The sequence below is a fragment of the Montipora foliosa genome, chromosome 12 (genome assembly GCF_036669935.1).
Source record: "Montipora foliosa isolate CH-2021 chromosome 12, ASM3666993v2, whole genome shotgun sequence".
Classification (NCBI taxonomy): Eukaryota; Metazoa; Cnidaria; class Anthozoa; order Scleractinia; family Acroporidae; genus Montipora; species Montipora foliosa.
In genome coordinates, this window is record NC_090880.1 from 38603986 (window position 1) to 38624485 (window position 20500).

The 20500-nt window shown below is 38.2% G+C and overlaps 4 protein-coding genes across 4 annotated transcripts in view; 2 read left to right on the forward strand and 2 right to left on the reverse strand.

Annotated features, from left to right (window-relative positions):
• Positions 1-260: 260 nt before the first annotated feature.
• Positions 261-5893, reverse strand: LOC137979160 (enhancer of rudimentary homolog). The gene is made up of 4 exons (XM_068826359.1): positions 5775-5893; positions 4683-4770; positions 1832-1952; positions 261-728 (listed from the first exon to the last, which is right to left on the reverse strand). The coding sequence occupies exons 1-4, from the start codon at positions 5775-5777 to the stop codon at positions 632-634; spliced, it is 309 nt and encodes a 102-aa protein (XP_068682460.1). The 5' UTR covers positions 5778-5893; the 3' UTR covers positions 261-631.
• Positions 5894-5932: 39 nt separating this feature from the next.
• On the forward strand, positions 5933-13227 carry LOC137979159 (cyclin-dependent kinase inhibitor 3-like). Its single transcript, XM_068826358.1, has 9 exons — positions 5933-5998; positions 6097-6185; positions 8181-8239; positions 8965-9009; positions 10026-10089; positions 10242-10400; positions 10646-10677; positions 11063-11166; positions 11691-13227. Exons 1-9 carry the CDS (start codon positions 5987-5989, stop codon positions 11790-11792), a joined length of 666 nt encoding a protein of 221 aa, XP_068682459.1. The 5' UTR covers positions 5933-5986; the 3' UTR covers positions 11793-13227.
• Positions 13228-14247: 1020 nt separating this feature from the next.
• Positions 14248-15732, forward strand: LOC137979273 (heat shock protein beta-1-like). The gene is made up of 2 exons (XM_068826498.1): positions 14248-14429; positions 15090-15732. The coding sequence occupies exons 1-2, from the start codon at positions 14377-14379 to the stop codon at positions 15583-15585; spliced, it is 549 nt and encodes a 182-aa protein (XP_068682599.1). The 5' UTR covers positions 14248-14376; the 3' UTR covers positions 15586-15732.
• A 1837-nt stretch (positions 15733-17569) lies between these two features.
• The window catches only part of LOC137979272 (uncharacterized), a 4459-nt gene continuing 1528 nt past the window's right edge, over positions 17570-20500 (reverse strand). The window contains exons 3-4 of the mRNA XM_068826497.1: positions 20097-20303; positions 17570-18400 (exon numbers count right to left, since the gene is read on the reverse strand). Coding sequence (XP_068682598.1) covers positions 18206-18400; positions 20097-20303 — 402 coding nt within the window. The 3' untranslated portion in view covers positions 17570-18205. The remainder of the gene's footprint in view (positions 18401-20096; positions 20304-20500) is intronic.

Here is a 20500-nt window from a genome sequence, read left to right on the forward strand (position 1 = left end):
ACGCGCGCAGCTTCAATCTTATTTTTGTCCATATTTGGGCATAAAATAATTTATTGGTGTCCTAAAATCGCCAGCTTTGTTCCAAGGAAAAAGAGTTGCAAGTTACACACGCTTCAAGGTCATGTGCTTCTCGTGAAATTATTAATGTTAACTAATTATTAATGAAATTAATAAATTAATAAATTATTAATGTTAACTAATATTACTTGGATTAATGGAACATCTATAGAGTTTCAAACACAAGTATCAGGGACTAGTAATTCATTTTAAATAATGAAAAAGTTTATTTCATCACAGGTGATTCTATTTGTCATGAGATACATTGTGTGTGTCTGCAAAAACTAAAGAATGGCTGTTCACGAGAAGTCAAGAGGCCTTCACAAAATTATTAGGAAACCTTCCGTGAAAACGAAGAGACTCTGTGAAAGAGAAAGTATTTTGATGTGATGCAAGGAAATTCTATTTGCACATGTACATCTTCTGCTGTTTGTAAAAGTAACACTGTATGTGAATGGTACAACTAACTATTGATTTGTAAATAAAAAAAAGAAAGTCACTATGATAAATTTATCCGACAAACTTCACACAGTTTTTAAGTTTACTACAACTGGTTCGCTCATTTCCATCTTGCTCATTTCCCTGCTTGTTTTCTCAGCATTACATAAATGTTCTCCTTTATCCAATCTTTGTTGTGTGGTTCGTACAAATGTGGCTGCTTTGGGGTCTGACTGTTGAAGAGAGAAAGAAGACAAAACAAGGGAAAGGGGAAAAATGTCATCAAAATCCATTGCTCTCTTGAAAACAAGAAGATGGTTATTGTCATTGTTACATACATACATTCAAAGATATTGAATTTTGTGATAGCATTGTAATTATAAATGATGTACACACACATTGTTAAAAAAAGAGTAAAGAACAAAGTTCCTACTGTGTTGGCTTGGTCTATCAAAACCATAGGCACTGAAATGAACCAATGTACCCTCTGGATGCACTGGCTTCAAGAAAATTAAATAATACTAATTATGAAAAGGGAACTTCCTGGCAATATGGTAGTTGTCAGTCCTGACTTGTATAAAGGACCTGGAGAGAAGAATGCATCCCACAAGAAATATTGTTGCATTGGATTGGTTATGCCTCACTTAATTAAAAGTGATTTGAAATTACCGGTACTCATAGAAAAATAATACCTAACAACTGTACTTTATTATAGGATTTTAAAAGCATTTTACATCTTTAAATTGCATGTTTCTGCCATGTGAAGACTTGATCAGAATTCAATCAATTCAATGAAAGGGAAGGATACCAGAGGTTATCCCTATAGAGGGTACCTGCCTGCAGCCGGATGTAATTGACTGAGGTCGATTTTGACGAGGGAGGAAACTGGAGTACCCAGAGGAAAACCCTCGGAGTCAGATTGAGATGAACTGAAACTCAGCTTACATAGTAGACCTCGGGTGAAGGGTTGAACCCAGATCACAGAGATGGAAAGCACGGTTGATAATTGCTAAGCCACCCTGACTCCCAATTGACAGAAAAATTCAACATTAGCTAGTTGGGGTGGGGAGGATTCATCCTACCCATTTCAGTGGCCACCCACAACCATCTGACGATTCCATAAATATTACACTTCTGACTCAAAAACACTGTAGCATGGCATGCAAGCAAAGTTTAATACCCTTTGTCAGAACGAGATGGCAATGTCTACCTCCCATTCATACCTAAATGTGATCAAAATGATCCCCCCCACCCCCAAGAAGCATGGAGAGTGTTGTGACATGACAATATTATTGTTAAAACCCAAATGATAGGTTTATAGTATTTTGAATGGTACACTAAACAAGACAGGTCTGCCAAACTGTCGATGTAGTCAAATAGTTGACTGATGTCGTAAGTGATGGATGGTGTGCTGGGATTACTTTTCTTCAAGTACTCTTCAAATATTTTGCATACACCTGCAATAAAACAAAATTAATTTGAATCAAAGAATGTCACTCTTCAGATTAACTTAATTTTCTGGTGCAAATTGAACCGTTGTGTCCTAATTGCCTTGCACACTCATTAATGGTGTCAATGAGCTCTGCCACAGCAGACAATGAACGTGTGCTGAATGAAGAATTGGTTACCTTGTCATAAGAGAAGACAGTTGTCAATTTTCCCTAACCCTTGCAAATGCATGATGTTGTCCTATTATTTTTGGATAAATACATGTAGCCTTTTTTCTCAACACAGTGGAGCCTGCATGGGGCCACTAAACCAAGATACTTCTGCCTTAATCAAAACATTGCATGAAGTCAAAAAAACCTCATACATTGCATTTCTCACCAGAGGATCTTCCAGTGCTAAAACATCTCCTGACAGATCACTTGCCAAAACATGTTATCAGCAAATGAATCAAATATTTTTAGCTTATTTTGTGAAGACTTGTTGTCCTCAGTGCTACACAAACCCAGACAATCTAATCTCATCGGAGGGCCACGAAAAATTTGTAGATTTCACTCTGACTAATGCTATATGATTTGACTCATCAATGGTGAAATCGAGTGATGACAATGTGCGAGCCAGTGAGCAATGCGAGTCACAAGCCATGCAAGTCAACATGCAAGTCACACAGTTATTGAAAGCTAACCATTTTAAAATGGGTGCTTGGACTTAAATGCAAAATTCACACGGCTTGCATGACTCGCTGGCTCACAGATTGTCCAGCCCCAGGGAAACCCCTTGGGTGTGAAGAGGTTTAGCAAGATCTTTATCTACTCAAAAACCAGTGAGAAAGATGATTTGCTTAGCTATGGGTAAAAGGACAACTGAAAAATCTGAGCCCCCGGCAGGATTCGAACCTATTTACCCAGATGCAAGTACCCATTGAGCTACAAGAACTCCTGGGGGGCTTAAGGATTGTGGACAAAACTCCAGAGATGTATCCAGAGTGCGTCATTGCGTCCTGGGATGCACTTGTTTTCCTTTTGGACGCCTAGAATGTGGAACTCAGGGTCCAATTGGATGCAGAAATAAACTCGAATGTTTATGCAAATTACAAACGCCAGGAAAAACATGCGAACAGCGTATTCCACAAGAAAATTGAGCATTCCCATTTCTCACAATGGAGAAATGTTCGAGTTCCTTAAATTTCAAGGTAAGCTGTTATTTTCGGATTTTTGTAGTCAAGTGATTTCATTTTGTCAACCATTATGTCCAGCTTGAGGAGTTAAGTTTTGAATTCCCAAGTGTTGCGTGACCTGATCTGAGCTGTTTTTTAGGCGAGACAATCAGTGACACTTTCGATCTGCCGCCAGTGATAATAAAACATTTCAGTCGAAGTTCAGTTAGTTGCATGCTTTCCAAGCGAATTTCAAGCATTAGTTGGCTTATCGTGAGCAAAATGACAGAGAATCTGACGGCGAAGCATGTTAAATTTTTGTTTTGTGCGACCATGTTGATATTCATTCCGGGCGCACACGTGTCATTGTCTTGGTTGTTTTGCAAATTATGCAGCTTTTTCGGAGTTAGTGTTAAAATTAACATGTTCAACATGAAACTTGAATGTATTCAATCACTCGATTATAAACATTGGCCATGAAGAAGTCACGGCTGCACGTGCCGACGATTTAATGTGTATGGATCGCTTATATTTGTTTACTCTTTTGTTCCTAAATTACACCTCAAGTGTTGTTAAAATAAATGACGCTCTTTTACGGAAAAAATTGAGGTTCAGTTCTTTTTCTTTTTGCTGTGGAGATCTAGATCATTTATCAACTGGAGCCAACAGTTCGCACAGCATACGGATTCCTTGTGACATTTTAAGATGTGATCGATGGACCTTTGACAGCCCATACATTTTGATCAATAAATCAACGGGCATAACAGTTTCAAAGAAATTGATCATTTTAAGTACATGTTCGTGGGGAGGGATAAGACTTTATTTTTGTGCAATTCAGAAATCTGAAAGGGTACTGCAGCAGCAATTAAGAGGCAATAGATCAAATATTAATTCTTGAATATCAGTTAGCTGGACCTCCAAAATTTTGCGATGGACCCCCAAATTTTTCAAAAAGGGATCCAGAGGAGCCCCAAATACATCTCTCAAACTCATTAAGAAAACCATACAAAAACTGACAAAAAGCACTTGTTCACTATTTCTCCCTTGTGAATTCCACAGCAGTTACTTCTCCTCCCCCCTCCCCCTATCCAATATTGATTTGGAAAGTGTTGATTTCCAGGAGACCCCCAGAAAACAACATTGAGATGGGGGAGGGGGAGAGGCATCAAATTGTTTGCTTACAATTGAAAGTTCTTGGAGGGGTGATTTTCTCAAGAGTTTTGTCCACAATTTTAGTTGTTTATCTAGGATTCTTCATGGACAAATTGGTTACCAATGAGGTGATTATTACGCGATAATCACCTAGGTGGTTTTTAAAAATGGCCGCAAGCCGTTTTGAGGTGACAGACCAAGAAATTCATTGTTTTAAAGGAAATACATATTTTTCAAATAATCACCTATGTAATTAAACTAAAACAATATCATTCACCTCACTCTCGGTGAATATCGGTGTTCACCTTGGTTTTTATTCACCGATATTCACCTCACCTTCGGCGAATAATAATTGGTAAGTATTTGGACTAAATATATATAGTAGTCTAAATTATATTGTAAGTTGCAGGTACCAGCAAGTTCAAAGTTTTACCTTCCATACATTCATCTTTTGTCTCATAGTCTGAGTAAGTCCGTGAATCTGGTTTGGAAGTTGGTTGAATGAGCAAGATGGTGTGACTCTACAAGCACAAAAATGCTGCGCAGTTACAATCTGATGAATCATGATACATCTTGAGAGCTTAATTTTTTTGTTCCATAGAAGGTAATGCATCCTTTTTGATCCCTTGCTTTGATCCCTCATTATAGACAAGACAAATTCAACTACTGGAGCCAAGACTCAATATTTGTGCGCAAACACCTCATTATTACTTTTAGGCTCTGCAGTTCTATGCAGTTCCATGCAATTCCTCATGGTGTAACTATCAAAGTTTACCAAACAAAATCATGTCAGGATCCAAGAAAGAAAAATACATTTTGTGGAGCAGGGATGGCATAGTGGTGAGAGCATTCATGGGCATACCAAACGCAGGTAACAGATCATTGTTTTACCGATACAGAAACAACTCTACCCATTCACATATGCAAACTTTAGGCCTAAAAAGTCCTGTTTCGACCTAATGAGGCCTAAGGTTAGCTTAAATGACTGCTTAGGATACTTTCTGCATTGATAAAACAATGACCTGTGACTTGTGACCTGTGTTTTGTACCTGCCGGAGCACTCGCCTTGCACCAATGCGGCCTGGGTTCGATTCCCAGACTCTGTGTCACATGTAGGTTGAGTTTGTTGGTTCTCTACTCTGCTCACAGAGGTTTTTTTTCCAGGTACTTGGTTTTCACCAAGAGAGGTCAAGGCAGGTCTTAATTAGTACTGCAGGGCAGCCATGCTGTCACTAACAGGCCAGGTCACTAAGCAATCACTAACTTCCCTTGTATTCAAGGAGCGATAGAATTAAATATTGAAGCCAAAAAGATCATAAATCGTCAATCGAAAATGCATAGTACTTTCTAGCATCTAAATCTCGAGGATCTTACAAATTTCTGATCTCTGCAACGTTGTGGCATCGATCGAATGTGGAACAAAGAAATGGAAATAATTTCTTGCGTAATTAGAAATATGACAGCAGATTGACGCCAATCGAAACTGGAAATATGAAAACCACCCAATAAACTGCATTTTACTCACCATTCTCTAAAACAACACTGACGGTGAGAAGAGGAAAAAGACTTGTGAATGTGTGAATCGATCTTTCCAGTTGTAGCGTTACTGAATACGTTTCCTTATAAGGAGAAGTTTGCCAGAGAACTGGGTCGGGAAATCTGACCAATCAAATCCCTTGTTGTAAAAACATATCTTCATTTAAAATTTTTTGCTCAGCTGTTCCCCTAGGAAAGAAGATGGTTTTCCAGGTATTTTTGCATATTTAATCTGTTTCTAAAGTTTTTTAATAAATCTGATCGGAAGATAGGTGTTCGTTTATCTAGCTGATGCGATTAATATTTTGTAGCGTTCACCGAGGCGGAGAAATGACTTTGACAGCTCTGAAGATGAAGACAACGAAGCTGTCGAAAACGCGACTCCTTTTCACGTGGATTGGTAAAAGCACTTCCTTGATTTGCTTTGCATGTTCATAATGTGTTGAATATATTAGTACTTTCCTGTAAATTACAAAGATTTTTTTATTTTTTACAGTCAATCTTTCACAAATAATGTACACCTTCGACATAAGCTTAAATCACGTGACCATTATTTACGTACAGTACAGTACATTTGATCAAATACTATTAAGCAATTTATCTAAATTTCTTAAAAGTGCCCAACAAATGAAACTTATCGTAGGATTTTAAAACCATGTTACATTTTTCAATTGTCTGTTTTTGCCATGCGAAGACGGACAATAATTGTCAATAATAATATTATTATTTACATTCCATTCAAATTTTTGCAAACGATTGTGGGAATAGTCGTTTCAATCTCTCCTCAGAAAGAATGATTAAAGCGACCCTGCAAGTAAGGTAGACATAAGATCTCCATTGCCATAAGTCTCAGAAAGTAAATGAAAAATGCTAGCAAATTAATAATAAGGGTATATACACCAGTCAAGGTAGACCAGAGCCTTGTGAAAGAAAAAGATGTCCTCTTCCTGGGGAAAATGGTTTTTGGTCCAACACCCTTGCCTTGAGAACCTAGAGAGAAAATAGACAACGGCTGGAAATGTAGAAATTCTTCAGCCACAGCGTCCTTCCTCAGACACAAAACAAAGCATAATTTCAACTAAAGGGAAAGGAACTTTACTCAAGTGTCTAGTCGCTCTAGTGCTGTCCAGAGCACTAATTGGGGACCCTGTAAACTGAAATCAACAAATTGACACAAATAAAATCAAATGCTGGTTTTTCAGGAGAGGGGAAAGCTGTAGTACCCGTAGAAAAACCCGTAGAGAACCAACAAACGCAACCCACATACAGACGCCAAGTCTGGGAATTGAACTCACGGCAGACTGGTGGGAAGCGATTCTTCTCACCACTATGCCACCCCTGCACCCCAAACTTCCAAAACTTTTTCCACCCATTTTTTCAATCAAGAACAAAGATAATATAAGATGCAAAATTACAGTGTTGTAGGAAAACAAAACCAATGGAAAAAGAAGAATGAATGCGCCAATCAAATCGAACCTTCAACAGTCTTTTCCCGGGCAAACCCTGGGCCTCGGTGGGGTGGGGAAAATTGAACTGATCAGTGAGTGTCACAGCATTTTGTGTTCCTCCATGTTGTCTGTTCTCCCGAACACTGAGCACTAGTGCTGTGTGTTTCCCCTTCACCATAACAATAAATATGATAGCCAAATATGAATACAGAAAGTATCCTAAACATGCATAAAAGCTAATCTTAGGCCTAATTAGGCCTAAACAAAAGTTTTTAGGCCTAAGGTTAGCTTTTATGCATGTTTAGGATACTTTCTCATTCTCTTTCATTTTCTGCTATAATCATATCTATGGTTATGGCGAAGGGGGAACACATAGCACTAGTGCTCATTGTTCGGGGGAACACAAAACATTGTGACACCGGAAGTGTCAGGTTTCAAATGAATTTTTTTCGGGCACCAAAGTCACTAACAGCTTAATTAAGCATGTGTTTGGATGAGATGGAAGAGTTTTAAGGAAGAGATATGGCGTTTGTGAGTGATTGGCTTACAAACAAATGTGTTGGCATGTTTATACACAAACTTTATTACAGGAGCCGATGGCGATTGCTCTTTAGGAGGGTTTGGCAGACAAATCCGACAATAGGGTAGGGCATTTGAACACCATTTTGGCCTGAGGGGGCTGGAATTTGAACATTCCAATCTTCAAAAAATTAAAATTCCTGTGGTTTGCCGGGAAAGGGGTGGGGGGGATGTTCAATTTTCGAGTTCATTGGCGGCGCGTCAGTCTCTCAAGTCCAGAGGGCGAAGACTGTGAATTTCTGCAGGTTCTCACTGAGTCCAAGGATGGAAGTGGGCAGTGGTTACTTAATGTCTGGTGCACTACATTTTGCCCCTGGCTTGTTTTGAAATACTGATGAATATGTTTATGATATTGTCTGTAATCTTAGGGTGGACTTGCCATTTACTGGTTGCTGTGCTGAAGTTGTTTGTATCAGTGGGTTACCAGGTGAAAATTATAAGGATCAGTTCTTGCCTGTAATAATCAACATTTAGTGTCATCAAATAAAAATTTTAAGGAGTTTCTGCCATCCAATTTGAATGTAAACAAATAGTAATAATAATAACTAGTAGTAAGTACAAATTAGAGGAGGAGCCAAATTTAAAATAATTCCAGGTAGCAAATTTATACAATCCAAAATAGTCACACTAAAAACCAGTCCATTGAATTCTCAGTTGTTGATCCTGAAGTTTTGCATCTCAGCGACTGAAACTGTGTTAAACTTACAACTGTCCTACCCCCCGCCCCAATCCTTTGTTTTGTTACCTGGCCCAGACGGATTTCTAATGTAGCGGTTGATATTATTTGTTTCTCGATAACAACAGTATCCACCGCCTGCGAGCAGGGCAAATTAACTGGAACTACTGCATGACCTGGCAGTGCTAAGCAGTCTTGCTAATCTGTGCTAGAGGCAGATTTAATTAAGTCTTGCATTTCGTTTCACATGCCAGTATTGAACGTTGATGAATAGTCTTATATTAAATTAAGAACTTAATAACCCATTGACTCCTGGGGGTTCCTCATTGACGAGTAAAATCGTCTGGCATTAGACAGTGAGAGGAAAATACTAAGTCTGGCCGCTTTAGGCCGGTTTAAGCATCAAAGGGTTAATGACGGTTTTTCAGTGAGTGATTGATGGAGGTCTATTGATCTTATTACGTTTTCAACTCCAGGCTGCAAATATAAAGGAACAAACAGGAACTTAAGCATGGATATTGGTATGTTTACCAGACAAGTACCACTTACTATTAGCTACTGACCCAATTCTATTGTGGGCCAAAAAGGATATATTTTTCTTCATAATATTCTCCACAACTTGGTATATGCTACAAGATCATTTACAGAAAAGGCAAACTTTAAGTTAACAGGCCACTGGTGTCACCATTGGGACCATGTACCATTATTAATAATTATTTTTCTAGATGTGATTTCTGAGAAAATGTGTAGTTCTAAAAAAAAATAGATTTCATTGATACAGAAATATTAGCTGAGCTAGAAATAATGTTATTTGATTGATGCTTGATGACTTCCAGGGGCTAATCAAATAGGCAAACCAGTACTTTCCTCATATCAGGAAAGTCTAAATCTAAATATTATTTTGTCAGCAAAAATCCTTTAGGACATCTTGTCAACTCCTGCCCATTTTAGTTTGCATTAAGACAATGAAATTTATTGAAAGAATTAATGGCTTTGTTTGTATGTGACAGTGCCAAGGAAATGTTTTGAAGATGGTCTGGCAGGATTACTAATATTAGCTCTCAACGTGTAGTTTCAGATTGTGGGAGATCAGATCTTTTCACTGATAAGCTTGACTTTAGTTAATTATATTTTCACAGCTGCGATTACACTGTTCCTTCCTGTCACTACCCAAATAGCACACCTTGGGTTGATAGGAATTCGCATTACCTATTTTTGACATTCAATCGATGTTTGCCAAATGAATACGAAGTTAATATAATAAACTTTAAAACATACATTAAGTGGCAAGGAGATTTCAAAAAACCATAAGACTTATACTGAGAGGTCTCCTTGGTGATATGTGAATATGAAATCAATTACAGCAAAATTAAGCCAGGTGAGCCTAGAAAATGAAATTAAGAAAAAATCAAACTGCTATTTTGACTTTAATCTTGTAAGTTCTTTTGAGTTACAGGGTGAATGAAATGGCATCACTGTGTGAGACTAAATCACTCATTACAGGGAAGTAATGTATTATTCCTATTGTCATTTTAAGCTCATCTTAAGGCAATGGACATCACGGATGTGCTTGTGTTCTGTTCTCCCGCTGAGTTGGCAAGGTAAATCTTGGTGAATTTTCAGTCTGCAAAGAGCCCTACCAGCTCTGCTTCTTTGGGCATCCCCAAAGTGAAGGACTGAGAGTGTTTTGTGTTTGAACGGCGAGCTTTAATATCCAACTTGATAAGCTTTTGATAAGCTTTTGCTTTTTCAGGTGTAAGGTTCCTTATCTGATTGATGAGTATCACCATGCTGGAATTGATGTTTGCCATTTTCCCATTGAATGTGGAAATATTCCTACCATGAGCGATTGTGATAGCATCATAGCGAAACTGAGAAATTGTATTAGCTTTGGACACAAAACACTTTTACAGTAAGTTTAATATTGATTATCAGAGCAGCTCTTGTACCACTTGTGTGGAAGAGTTAGTTAAGTCAAGTGACATACTACAAGGGACACTACTGACACTGGTCATCAATTTTTCTTTGTGGATAATGTGGTTGTGACATGTACTAAAATGAGTCACAGATATGGGGGAGAATAAACTTAGAGTAATGTTACATTCAGCATTTCCACATCCATGTATTAATACACATTCATGTATTACTTTGTTTCAGTTGTGTATCAGGTTGGGGTGTTTCTTGTTTAGGTAAGTGTCTTAAACATACATGTACATGTCATGCTCAGATCTACTTGCACATAAATCAGCGGGAAAAAACTTGGTCCGTAATTTTACAGTACAGACCGAGAAGATGAGTTAGTAAGAGGTATTTGGACAAAGGAAAATCAAACAATAATAATAAACTGGTTTGAAGAATATTTTAAACCAGGAACAAAATTGAACCACAACAAATACGTGTATATTCACTGCAACTGGTACAGGAAGATCCCTAAAACATTTTAGCTGTTTGAAAACAATGGGAAAAACTTGAGATGGCAATTACCGTAGAATACATTCTCCTACATCCCTACTTCGTACTTTTCCTGAAGTCTAGAATAAACGTTCTTGTTTTTTCTTTCCTCTCTTGATTTAGCTGTAGCCATTCTTATGTTAAGATTTGACGCATTTATGACTCCTGATTATGTCATCACCAAGTTAAGGCAACTCAGAGGTCAGCAGGCTTTCCAGACAATTAAGGTATACTTTGATTGTGGGTGACAAAGGGTTTTTGCAGCCATCAGAGGTAGAAATTTTTGGGATTAACCTACTTGCCCAACCTCCACGTTTAGGGGCAACCACAGTGAAAGTAAAGATATTTGCAACCTTATTTCATTATTTTATTCTCCGTCTTTCTCAAGATTTGCTTTTCTTTCTCACCAGAGAGACAAGGAATTGTGGTGATTATTCTCTGACATAGTTGTTTTAGCATAAATTATCACACGGGCTGAATAACTAAGAAACGAATTAATTACAGAAAACCCTTTTTGTTTCTCGTTGCGCACTGGGAGGTGATCATATTGTACTTGACTTATCACCTCCACGTTAACCAATCAGAAAGCACAAAAAAACATATAATTCACTGATACGAGGTTTACACACTGGCAGTTATGATAGATAACGAATACCCAATTCGAAGAAGTTGCTATAGAAAACTGTACAAAATAGACCCATTGCTTCAAATGCTAACCCCATATGCTCTTTTTCTCTCTTAATTTTTGCAGCAATACAACTTTGTCCACGAATTTCGTGATTTGCACAAAGCCCATCTAGAGGAACAGAGAAACATATCCAAAGTCGCTCCACCGAGGTCACTTTCAAGGTGAACCGGGAGTCACCGAAAAAAAAATTGTAAATATATTCTTGCGTTAGCCGTTAGGAATTGTTAAAGTTTTAATAGTTTCAAACTTGTAGTACATGCACGCGTTGAGAAATAGTGAAATATGGTAATGTCAATTCTGTTAGGTAGGTTACACAATGATAGCGGAGAAATTTTGATAATTTATAATAACGTTTTTTCTGACTAGTGTCCCGTTGTATAGTTAATTGCGTTGAGTTATTCAATTATTCGTGTACAAAAGGTGTCTCTAAGAGCTCCAGATTTAAATTCCATATTTTCTGTACTCCGTCAAACGCGGCAATCACAGTGCACTAAAGGAGACGGGTGCGAAAAGAAAGCAATAATAGTATTGGGATGCTCGAAAGGGTATCATAATAAAGTGAAGTCATTTTTAAGGGAGTCCGCGAGTCCCCAGCAGTTGCCATGACAACTGTAAAGCACAACTGAAAGACCCGTGTTTTTGTTTTGTTTTGTTTTGAGGGTGGCAGTGTTACGTAATTACCTTCAGAAGTTACGTTTTCGATGACGTAGCCGTCGTTTGTCACGTGACGGGGAAACGTGCTCTAATTAGCTGGAAACGTGACAAGTTCTGGCTGCAAACCTGATAAGTTTTGTTTTCAATCATTCGAAGTTTGAAAGATGTCCATGCAAGTTTTCCTAGACTGGACATCGAAGACCCTAATATGATAGTGTATGCCTCCAATACTTTCGAACTATCGCACGCAAAAGTTTCAACTGTTTGCATAACGGCTGCCAAACTCAAACTTCAAAGAATATGTTTTCCCGTCATGTGTCCACGCTTAGATGAAAACGACAGTATTCATTCTCGTCAACGCGACACTCCAAATACCCTGCGAGCAGTTGGTTTCTCCTACGCTTCCCGAAAGAGAAAGCGTTTTGTATTTTAAACTAATTCGATACGACACAACTCGATCTAAACCAAGCTCCATCTCTTTTCAGTCAGCAGTGAAGTCCTATAACCGGTATTCTTTTTGTGGGTTTTAGGTTAATGGTTTGTTAAAAAAAATATGCGCGCGAACTGCGGGAGGAATCTTAACTTATACGTCGCAACTTTCAAATCGATCTGTTATCGAGTTTTAGTTCCGCGTTTACGCAAAACGGCAAGCGATAATCATGAAATTTATTCTAAAATTGTCTCTCTTTTGAGAAGTTGGTCCATATTTCAATAACAGGCGAGGAACGAGCTAAGATAAAACAAGTTTTCTAAAGGAGAGAACGCCAGATCGCAGGTTAATTTCAGCCAGGCGTTTGCCGCATGAACGCGACACTAACTCTCTCTAAGAATTAACTTTATAGAATACGTTGTAGCTATCTTACCTGTATTTTTTGTAAGTAACCGAAAAAAAACATGTTCTCACAGTTAAACGTACGCTTAAATATAGTTAATAAAAACCATTGTTACACCAAACGTTTTGACCCTGTTTATCTCTAGGCTAGCTTTCTTGTGCCAGACGATGGTTATGCGCGAGCAGGGAGCGAATATATTAATTTTTCAAAAGGATTTCAATTTTTTCTGATTCAAAAGTTTAGGTACCAACATTTTACCCAAGAAAACTGTAGCATATGTTCGTTATTTTAGGTTACTTAGGGCATCTATTAGAAAACGACTTAGAGAAGCCTTCCATGGTTTTGAGAGATTCATTGTCCTCAAGCTCGCTGAATCGGCATGCGCAAAAACCAGGAACATCACATAACATATGAAAATATTGGAAAGTGAGGTAATGAAAATGAATCTGAGGTATTTGGGGTTAGGTAAATCCTAAAATAGCCTTGTGCTTCTTTTAATCTTCAGCCTCTCCAAAAGGGCGTTCCGATGTAGGGTTTTTTTTTCCGTGATCCGAGACATTTCCGGTGCCACACTAAAATCCCCGGGTCGGGCACTCTTTTTAATCTTGACTTAATGGAAGGACTTTCTCAAGCCAACAGAATTTTTGATAATCCCCAATTTTGCTGGCCTTATGCACCAGTCAAAGTAAATCCCAGCTAGCCCACCCCAACCCGGGCCATTGCGGGGAATTGGAATTTGCAGTCTGTGAAACAGGAAATAGCCCCCCACCCCCTCCGGGGAAATTTTTTGTCCAATGTCCCTGCCCTCGGGAACTTGTGAGAACAAAGAACTTTTAACACCATGAAAGAAAGAAATACTGGAGCATTATGGCAGACAAAATAGATCTATCATTTCCGATAATAATCTCCAATACTTTGGGAAGCTGGATATCGTTTCATTTTTTCTTTGGTATGGGTCCATAATTTCATTTCCGTGGACTGAAAAGTTTTAGAGGAAGTTTAAGAGAAAAAAGAAAAGACTTTTTCTCGTCTAGGCTAAAGTTTTAGCAAAATTCGTCCACAGTTTCATCAACTTCCGTCATCATGACCGAGCATTCCTGGTCCTAGATTTGATGATGACACTTCCGGTAAAATTGCCACATTTGGAACCTTGCGAGAAATTTGTTTTTGCAAGCACCAAAAGCTGAATCTGCAAAAAAAAGTCGCTTCAATGATCGCGCTTGTTGCATCAGACGAGTTGCTGCAAGTCTAAGAGCATCAAGATGTCCCTTTTCCCTAAATTTCGAATGTTTTGGCCTGCAATGCGAAGTATGCGGTAAGTTTCCTTGTGACGAATTGTCAAAATTTGTTGTCTGCAGCTTAACTCTGCAAAAATATTTTACGCGAACACCTTAAAGCATATAAAGTTTATGCCGTTGGTCACTTCTTCTAAAAATGTCTCGAATTTTTTTTTCAAGATTATGGATATTAAATCCGGCTGTTGTAAAATATAACTATTTAAAAGAATGATTCATATGTAAACTGGTAAAAAAAAAAACTGCAGAGTAAGCTTAGGTTTACCTACCCTGCGAGCAGAGTCTCTTTCGATCTTCCTAAATAACCGAGGAAGATCGAAAGAGACTCTGCTCGCAGGGTAAGGTTTACCCAGCTGAAAATAATGTTGTAGTGTTGCATGCTGGAAAGATCCTCACCTAAGAGTGAAAAATTGCTTGAGGGGAAGCAAACAACAAGCACGAGTATAAAATAATTCGGACAGATTGCACCAGTTCTCTATAATTTTTGCTTAAAAACAAGAGGAGTCCCAGTTAAGTAATTTTTGACTCTCCTGATCTCCCACCTTCCCCCCCCCCCCCACCCCACATTATTGGACAAATTTAAAAGCAATGTGTAAGGCAATCCTGCTTCAAGTGATATAGCATTGATGCTTGTCGAGTGCTGTTGTGACTGTGGAAATAATGTCTGTTGTTTCCTGCAGGAATGCCCCAGAGTTGTGGTATGACAGTTTTTACCCTTCTGTTTGGGAGCCATTTCGCTCTCCCTGGTACATGAAACCATGGGCTGGGACAAATTATTTGTATGTCGAATTCTCCGAAACTGGGCAGGGAAAAGCTAAAGAAAAAGGTGAAAACGTCCAGGAAGGGACCTCTCAGGAACAAGAAAAAACCCATGAAGAGTTTATCGAAGATGGTGAAAGCTTCAAGGTTTCCTTTGATGTGTTAAATTTCAAACCAGAAGAAATCACCATTCGCTCAGATGATGGTGAGTTGGTAGTGAAGGGCAAGCAAGAGGTGAAGAGTGATGAGGGGTATTCCACACGTCATTTTGTCCGTGCATATTCCCTTCCCAGGAATGTTGACCGTGGTTCATTCACATCACGTCTGTCAAAGGAAGGAATTCTGAGCATTGAAGCAAAGAAGATACAAAAGCCTGAAGCCAAGGAGAATTTCATCAAGATTGAGACTGAGAATTAAAGGTCCAATTTTGGTGTCACAGCTTTCAACAAACAATCTTGTAGAACAAATTGTTATTATTAGGGTGTGTTTTCAAGAAATGTACATGTGACATGCTGCAAGGGATGAAGTTTGTTAGTCTTGAATAAAATAATGAATACCCACTGATGTTGCACAGTTTAATGTCAATGCTTTATTAAGATCTGGATTATGTAATTGCGGATATAATTTTCTTGGTTTTCACGTGATATCAGAAGAAAACTAAAATTAAAACTTTCATGTTTTTTCCTTGTGGCCTGTTTTCAGCTCGGTAGCATGCTTTGTTTTGAAAATAGAGTAGTTTGAATTTCAATTTTTTTTTACAATGCATGACATCTGGATTGCTTCTGAGAAACATTTTATGTTGGTTGAGTCTCCATACTAGACACTATAATTTTGAGTGGTACCCTTTGCTGAATAACTAGAGTTTGGCGTACAGTAAAAAACTGCGTATAAGAACCTAAAATTTAAGAGCCTGTTAGGCTAAAATTTTCATTTTAAAGCCCCTTTTCATAAGAACCTATTTAGCCTAAAATTTTCAATAGGTTCTTATTTTACAAAACTGATGGCACAGGTGAAATGTAACAGAGCATTTAATGGACACTGAAGCATGAAAGACATGCACGCTGGTACTTTGGAAAAATACATTTACTGTATCGTTATCTAAACTGTATTCTAGGTAATTATTTGATACAGGAATATATTTCATATCACATATGCCCTGTAGTAGTTATCTGTGCTGATCGCTAGTGTCCCTATCAAATTAAGAACCTATTTAAGAACCTAGTTTGAAAAGTTTGAAAAATCTAGCTTCTTATATGCAGGTTTTTACTCACGCAGCCCTAAAACTTTGACTCAGTATTTATTACCCTTCTACAATATCTCAATTTCTTGACTTAATTTATTGAAGAGTAAGTGATTTTAGTTTTTGTTTAGGTGATACTTGCAGCCATGACGTGAAAACCAAGAATAACATTAAATCCCTTGACTCCTGGGGGTTCCCCATTGACAAGTAGAATCGTCTGGCATTAGAGTAAAATACTCTGGCGTTAGACAGGATAAAATACTAAGTCTGGCTGGTTCAGGCCAGCTTGGGAGCCGAGGGTTAAGTTTAGCTTCATTTACACCTGCAATAAAGGTTAAATGACCAAATGAATAGTAAGAAACAGCAGGGCTGTCAACTCTCCCAGATAATCCGGGAGACTCCAGATTTTAGACCGTATCTCCTGGTCGCAAGATTACGCTTTGAAATCGCCTGATTCATCACCGAGGTTTGTCATTTCTAGTGAGAATAGACTTTCACAACAATAAAATTCGAAATACTTTGTGTTGTTTAAGTTATTCTAACACTGATAATAACAAAATGAATGTTTCATAAACTCCAGTAAACCGTTCACTGCTACTGACAGATTGTAGTTTAGGCAGGAATGTGATAAGTCGTAAATAAACCACTGAAATTAAATATTGCAATGACAATGCCATCTTTTTCGAACGTTTTTTTTTTTACTTTTAGCCATCCTCACCCCGTTGTTTTGTCACCCAGCCCAGACCTATCCCATGCTCTTCCAATATGGCATCTGATATGTGTTTCGTGGTGACAACATTTACCGCCTGCAAGCAGGCTACATGTACACTTGCTTCAGTTAGCAATAGCATTTCCAAGATACTGCTAGGACCAGGAAGTTAGGATGAGTAGACATCTGGTTTTTCCTCAAAATATTTGGTCCACAAGGAGTTCAATTCAATGCAAAATTGTTGCATGCTTGTATGCTTCATGAAGTATTTAACAGTTAACACAAAATTCTTAGCCAGAGATACACTGATAATATAACAGTTACTTCAGTCCATGCTTTCACTTTGTGAACTACGAGTTAGTAACTACAAAACCAACATCCCTGCTTCTTAAATATTTCTGAAAACCAACTGAAAATTTTTTTTTTACAAGGTTAATCAATCTTCTAATTCTAGGCCAGATATTTTAATAAACAAAAAAAAAACCAATATTAGTATTATGTTGATATGGAAAGCAGAGTTGGTACAATGGTGAAGCAATGCACTAGTGTCACCAGCTCAATCCTTCAAAAAGTTGTTAGGATTTAACGCACAAGTAGCCTCCAGTTAGGCTACAAGTTTGAGTTTTCTACGAGGCGATAGAAGCCAATGAGGCAAGCAACGACAAGTTGACTATTTGACTCAGAAAACGAGAACTACGGTAGTAGTGTACAGGTATTGTTTTAGTAAAAATCCACTGACATACTCCCTACAAATTCATTCATTTTTATTGATTTTATTTTTATTCAAAATGCAAGCTACTTAGTCACTCAATAGATAGTGGGTAGTGAGCCAATCAGATTATGGGATTTGTGATAGTATGTGAATGGATTTCTACTAATGCATGATATTCATATTTTATGTTATATCATAGAGGTACTGTACATGTAAAGCAAGCAAATTATAATGTGCAGAGAAAAATGTTCTCTAACCCTAAGTGATACAACAAAAAGAGAGAAAAACCCCACAACATGTTATAATTACATCCTTTCTAAATGAATTCATTTCAAAGTTTGGCTTATGTCAAATTGATACATAAATAATTTTGGGATCAAGGAAACGTTCTTCTTTTCCAAATGATAGCATGTGCGACAATCCACTGGCCTTCATATACTGTTTCTCGAATGAATAAAGGCATGTGTTTATCATCTACCAGCTGAAAGTTTGTTTCCAGGTATTTCTTTAGGGTATCAAACCCAGACACATTGTTTCCATCAGCATCCTTGTAACCACCAAGCCACAAATCCTGGAAAGAAACAAACTATGGGTTACAATATTTTTGCTTGCTACAGTCAAATTCTTCCACCCACTACAACTACTTCCAGAACGTGGGTGCTTATGCAAGCTTCGAAGCCAAAAACATGCTTTGAATAACAGCTGAAATGAATCCTTACCTAACCAGCTTTAGCAGGCTTAATTTAGCTAGTCCAGCAAAAAGTAACACCTGAGATCAACCAAGTAATCTTTCACATAACAAAGGCAAAGTCCTTTCACAGAAACACACGAGGCCAAGAAACTGATCTGCTGCCAACTGAGTGGCTTCAGAGCTCATTTGGTAGAGCATTGCATTGGCATCACAGAGGTTATGGGTTCGAATAATGTTGAAGCCACCTGAATTTTTCAGGTGTCTGCAAGAGATAATTGCTTAAAATAATTTATTATACCTCTCAGATAGTATGCGCGCTGTAATTGGCTAAATTAGCGGGCCGTATTCTACAGTACGGCCTGCTGTACAGCCCACTAAATTTATAATTTCGACAAAACATCATCTAGCGAGTTTTCATGTCATTTCTGTTGCATAAACTTGTACTGAAAACTGTGTGAATCTTGAAAGCAATTATTTCAAACTTAACAGCCAAGAAGATTTAGTTTTTGGGATTTTGGCACGACATTCTTTGTGGCAGTTGAACCTTCCGCTTCACTTTGACTAGTTTCCTTGCCCGCGTGCCGGTTAACCTCAGAGATATAATAAATATCTTACTAACCGAGTTTTCTCAGTCCGCACTGTAAGTTACGGATCCTCGTTTTTTCCCGTTGATTTATGGCCCGCGTGCTTCGCGCTTGGGTCATATGTAAATCAACAGGAAAAAACTCGGTCCGTAACTTACGGACCTTGAACTCGGTTAGTAAGAGGTATTATTATATGGCTCTGTCTTACGAGGACTGGGAACTACAAAATTCACGAATTTGATTGGCTAAAATCGATATTGACCGCGGACTAGATTTTCCCATCTAGACCGGCATCTAGACCGGTAATGTTTTGCGGTGAAAAGATGCAAACTAAAATGCAAAAATATTGAGTATTTTCTTCTCCCAATATTTATTTATGGAAGTGCCAAACAGCATGATGACAAAACTGAGAGAGGATGACGAGCAAACTTTGACAGAATTAAGATCAGCTCATCGCCGTTCGCAAGCAAAATGTCAGTTAGTACAAACCAGTTACATTACACGAATTAAATTGTTCTTGTTTGGCCATATAATAAACATCTTATTAACCGAGCTAGGTCGGTCTGTATGGGAGAATCTTGACCTCGGTCGCTGGTACAGACCTCACTGCGTTCGGTCTGTACTGGCGACCTCGGTCAAGATTCTCCCATACAGACCTCCCGCTCAGTTAATAAGAACTAATTAATGTCCAGAGAAGTGCAAGGATCACTTCTCTCAATATTGTCTCCAAACCACACTTCAAACATGTATTTATTTCAAAGCTGAGAGCACACACAGTGGCAAAACACCAGCTTGTTGATTCAGTTTTCAGTAATATCAGTGTCAGTAATAAAGCTGATTTACCAAGGCCCACAGACTTAGTTCACTGGCTTGGCCACGATGCTGTTTCTGCTACTACATGTATCTCTGATAAGTACTGCACCTTCCTCTACTTCCACTCGTACTACTAAGTAAATTATATGCTTGTGATGAAAATTAATGTTCCTACATACCTTAGGAGTATACTGCTCAAACCACGAATATGGTGAAGTGATGACCAAAGTTCCACCAGGAGCCACAAGGGAAGACAGTCTGTCCAGAAACTGATATGGATTGGGAAGTCGACAAACTAAATTTGCAGCAAGAACACAGCCAAATTGCCCAAGATTACTGGGCAAATTACAGGCATCTCCATGATAGAATGACACACGACTTCTGTCCTAATGATAAAATAGACTCTAAGGTTTATAACTGTCATGTACTAAGTAATCCATTTAATGGCTTGTTTCACAATTAGTTTAATTTTCCACTGACAGGTGTTACTTTACTCTTTCCATCTTTCCATCAGATGTTCCTAATACTTTCATGCTCACACAAAATGGTTCAGGAAAAGATGTCCACTTTCTTTTTCAAAATA